Source organism: Myotis davidii, unplaced genomic scaffold (genome assembly GCF_000327345.1).
Source record: "Myotis davidii unplaced genomic scaffold, ASM32734v1 scaffold363, whole genome shotgun sequence".
Classification (NCBI taxonomy): domain Eukaryota; kingdom Metazoa; phylum Chordata; class Mammalia; order Chiroptera; family Vespertilionidae; genus Myotis; species Myotis davidii.
In genome coordinates this window covers 3,874,223-3,878,873 of record NW_006294069.1, presented here as the reverse complement: position 1 = coordinate 3,878,873, position 4,651 = coordinate 3,874,223, and the positions used below count along the sequence as shown (strand labels likewise).

Here is a 4,651-nt window from a genome sequence, read left to right as displayed (position 1 = left end):
GACTAGTGACACAGGGCCTGACCCTCTGGCCTGGGGGTTCGGCAGGGCTGCCTCAGAGCAGCACTGCAGTCACACTCTGTGGTCAGAGAACAGCACACAGAGAACCCTTCCTACGGTTTGTACCTCCGGCGCCTGACCAGTTTCTGGACAGGCAGGTTTAGGAAAAACCACAGACAACGTGTAACAAATGCATATTTCTAGCCAGTCATGGGAGTCTCACTCCTCCCCGTGGGTAAAAGGAACCGGGGTCTGGTGCAGCTATCTTGAGTTTGCCCAGCGCCAGGTTGATCTTGTTTTTTTTGAGAGTGTGTTTATGAAAGCTGGGGGCAGTGAGACAAGCAAGGGCTGAGGACTGCAGAGGCAACAGGAGAGCCTGGGCGGGGCTGCTTTGGCTCCTGGAGGAGTCAGAGGAAAGCGGCCTTGGAGACAGGTTCAGGGGGTTAGCCTGGGACGAGCTGCCACTGCCCATTGCTCCCCTGGTTGCAAGTCTTGTGGGGATCCTTGAAGTTTAGGAGGTACATGCCTGTGGGGGAGGAAAAGGGGGAAAGGAAAGGCATGGGCATGCAGAGGTCTTGACTCAAGGATTCTTCAGTTCCATGTCTAAGGCTCTCCAGGAAGGTTCTGTTTCCAGTTCAAATGTCTCTATTCTAAGGAAGTTCAGAGAAGTTCATCTTGCCCAGGCCTTGCCCTCCTCTGCCAAGAACAGAGGGGCCCAGGGCCCCATCACTCCCCAAAGCTCTAGATGTGAGCACTCCACCAGGTCCACAGAGAAGTTCCTGGCCTGGCACCATGGGTTCTCAGACTCATAATTGTCTCCTCCCTTCAGGACGCACTGGGGGCAGGGCTGCCCAGTCTCCAGGTTCCTGGCCCTCCCTGCCCAGACACAAGTCTGCACAGCCTTCACTCTGCTCCCCATCTCTCAGCACCTTCTCTGCACCCCCGTTTCTCCCAGAACAAAGCTGACTTCTGGATGTAACTAGACCAGAAAGACCCCAGTAAAAGACTGAATCTGCTTCAGACTGAAAATGCATTCCTGAACATTTTTTCCAGGGGATGGGGGAAACTGGCATATCAGAATCTCAAAAAAGCCAGCCGGTTGGAGTTTTCCCTCAATGGATATCTATTCTCCCCTCTGCCTGCCCCTCAAGAATCCCCGATTATGATTCCACTGTGTGACTGTATGCAAATGGCTTGCAGGCAGAAAAAAAAAAAAAGGTTGATGATCACTGCTTTCAACCAACCTGGCTGAGCCCAGACTGAGACTCACCTCACTGAATACACCAACTCTGACACAGTGTGAGGATTCCTTTTTCAGTGGCTCTCAGGTGCCCAGCTTGACTGACTTTATACTGTTGGCAGCCCCGCTGCTAACGTTCCCCTCTGTGACTGTGCACTAAGCCCAAGGCAGAGGCAGCGAACCGGCAGAGGCCTGCAGATGCCTTTTGTGTGGCCCACACAATTTTTTTAAAAGGAGAATTAGTTATCAGCATTTACAAAAAATTGGGAAATTTCATATAAAATCCCAGATTTGGGGATTCTCTTAAAGTCAAATAAGCCATGGCACACCCAGGCTGGCATGCCTGCAGGAGCTGGGTGGTGCCGCCTCCTTCAAACAGGGCAAGCATGTCCAGTTCAGTGCAGCCCCGCTCCCACCCTGCCAGTTGCTTTGGACCTGGACAGCTTCCTAGGTTTGTACTCCTGGACCCAAGGCACCTCTTGCGATCCAGCAGAACAGGGTTCCTCTTTGCTCCTGGGCAGACTTTAGATCCCTGGAGACTTGGGTCTATCTCATAAATCTTTTTTCTATTTTAGCAACTGAAACTGGTTGAGAGAAGAATCATTCCTTTTGAGGGTGATACCCTACCTGCTAGAGAGCCCTGGGCTTCAGGCCGGAGAAAAGAGCGAAACCGTACTGGGTTAGAGTGATGAGAAGCTGATGGTTTCTTTTCACCCTAATTGGCCCAATGAGGGATGCCCATAGCTTTTCTCCCTGCTTCTTGCCCCCCACTCCTCCATGGCCACCCACGTGTGGCGCCCATGCACAAGCTGTTTGTACTAATTTTTGTTTTTTGTGTTTGATGTGGGTGCTCTAGACAAAGCCTAGTACTAAACCATGCAAAACTGGGCTGCCAGCAGAGCCCTCTGGTGACAATGACAGACAGTGGCTGGCGTCAGGGGAGCACAGAGCACAAGGAGAAATGAGTAGACTTCTAATATTCTTCAAAGCCACTTATTACAAGATTAGCATGCTCTCCTCCTGGCAAAGGTCCTACCCAGGAAAAAGTGAGATCAGACTGCTCCCTGAAAACCTGGGAATCATTACATCATCTCAAAGAACTGGGGAAACTTGCCCAAAGGGGCGATGGTGGGAACTCCAATCCTACAAACCTAGCTTCAGCCTCAACATCCAAAGGGGAAGGAAAGACAGGCATTGTCTGAGCCCTTACAACGCTAGGAACATTCCCACGCATCATCTCAGTCCCACAAAAGCTCTCTGAGCTGGGAACCATCATCCTATTTTTAGGGGAGCAAACTGAGGGTGGCAGATGATAAGACACTTGACCAAGATGACCAAGAGGTAAGCAGAGCATCAGGATTTGTGTGAATCCTCAGCCTGCCACTCAGAGGCTGCCTCTCCTCGATCAGCCTCCCACCTCTCTCTGCTTTATTTTTCTTCACAGCTGTTATCATACCTGTTACTGCATGATGTGCTTGTGTGTGTATTTATTTCCTGTCTGTCTCCCCACGGAATGTAAGCCTCTGTGGCAGAGGCCACCCATCTTGGTGCTGCTGTTTCCCCACCTGGAGAACAGCATCTAGCACCTGGTGGACCTTTGTCTTTACTGCTGGACGGGATGGGAAGGACAGCTCCTCCTGTCTCTCCCTGCTGCTGTCAAAAAGCATCCCCTCCCTCATCTGCTCCTTTCTTTCCTTCCCCTCAAGAATTCACAACCTCCCTCCCACAAACCTCTAACACCAATTTCAGAGGCCAAGTGAAAAAACACAGAAAAGGCAAATGGCTCTCTGTTCCTTCAGAAAGGAAGCTGTAAGGAAGGTTAAATCCCTGGAAATCCAAGAAAACCCTGCTGTGTGTAGAGACAGGCTTCCTCCTACAAAGGTAAAAGCGTTCATGTTGAGGAGGAAGTGATGGCTCACGGCAGACTTCCTTTTAAAGCGGGAGAAAGTCTGCAATAAACCATCACAGATAGCGTTGGCTATCCCTCCGATCCCACACGCATGCTGTTTTGCACCCAGTCAAGTACTTGGAGATTTGGGATGCTGAAGCAACACAGGTGGGACTAATTAGAAAGTAGATGTGGCACAGAAAGCATCCAAAAAGTACAAATGCATCCCCAAAGTTAACGTAAGGACAAACCAGAGCAGTGGTCCCCAAACCCAAATTATCTAGGACAATGGCTCTTGAAGTGTGGTCCTTGGACCTGCAGCATCATCTGTGAGTTTGTTAGAAATGCAAATTCTCAGGCCCATCCAGACCTACCTGAATCAGAAACTCCAATGTTGGGGCCCAGGAATCTGGGTGTTTTTTAAAAATATACTTTTATTGATTTCAGAGAGGAAGGGAGAGGGAGAGAGAGACAGAAACATCAATCTGCCTCCTGCACACCCCCCACTGGGATGGGGCCCGCAACCCAGGCATGTACCCTTGGCCGGAATCGAACCTGGGACCCTTCCGTCCTCAGGCCAATGCTCTATCCACTGAGCCAAACCAGTCTTTTAGGACACTGATGTATACCAAAGTTTGAATACTACTGTTTTAGGGGACTAAGCAAGTATAGATCTCTGGGTCCTGAAGCTCTTGATTCAGGAGGTTTGGGATGGGGCCCAAGGAGACTGCAAGAGCTTCTGAGTCGATTCTGACTTGCCCCCAGATTTTAAAACTATGAAACCTGCTGAAGCCGGTTTGGCTCAGTGGATAGAGCATCAGCCTGCGGACTGAAAGGTCCCAGGTTCGATTCCGGTCGGGGGCATGTACCTTGGTTGCGGGCATATCCCCAGTGGGAGATGTGCAGGAGGCAGCTGATCGATGTTTCTCTCTCATCGATGTTTCTAACTATCTCTCTCCCTTCCTCTCTGTAAAAAATCAATAAAATATATTAAAAAAAAACAAAACCAAAACTATGAAACCTGAGGTCTCATCTTTCCCTGACCCCAGGACAGTGCCTTCAATTTTAGACCCGTCTCCCACTATCTCCCAGTCACTCACTTACCACACAGAGCAATGATGTGGCTGCTATCTTCATGCACAAACTTCCTGGTGACAGCCTCCTCCATGATTTGCTTCACCTGTGGATACATGGGCGGTATAGTTCTTTATTTTCTGATCAAAGGCCTGTGGACAAGTAAACAGCTTGGCTCTGCCCTCCGGTCTGGGTTCAGACACTTGCAGAGTAGATGATAGGATGGGAGGGGTGAGAAAGCCAACTTTCTCCAGCACAGACAGCTCCAAGCATTTTGGAAAGGCAGCCAGAAAAAGATACACCATAAACCCACCAACCAATCAGCGCAGATGTTCTAGCCCAGGAGGAAGTACCCTGCTGTGAGGAACAGGGATAGGATGCTGTTTGCTCATCTGTACTTCGCTGGAGAAGGGCTTCTGGGCAGACGCACTGTCCTTCAGGGACAAACTGTC

General features: G+C 50.1%; 1 protein-coding gene across 1 annotated transcript in view; it reads right to left on the bottom strand.

Annotated features, from left to right (window-relative positions):
* Positions 1-4,332, bottom strand: part of SGSM2 (small G protein signaling modulator 2) — a 33,058-nt gene extending 28,726 nt beyond the window's left edge. The window contains exon 1 of the mRNA XM_015566813.1: positions 4,230-4,332. Within this exon, the coding sequence (XP_015422299.1) occupies positions 4,230-4,317 (88 nt within the window). The 5' untranslated portion in view covers positions 4,318-4,332. The remainder of the gene's footprint in view (positions 1-4,229) is intronic.
* Positions 4,333-4,651: the final 319 nt, after the last annotated feature.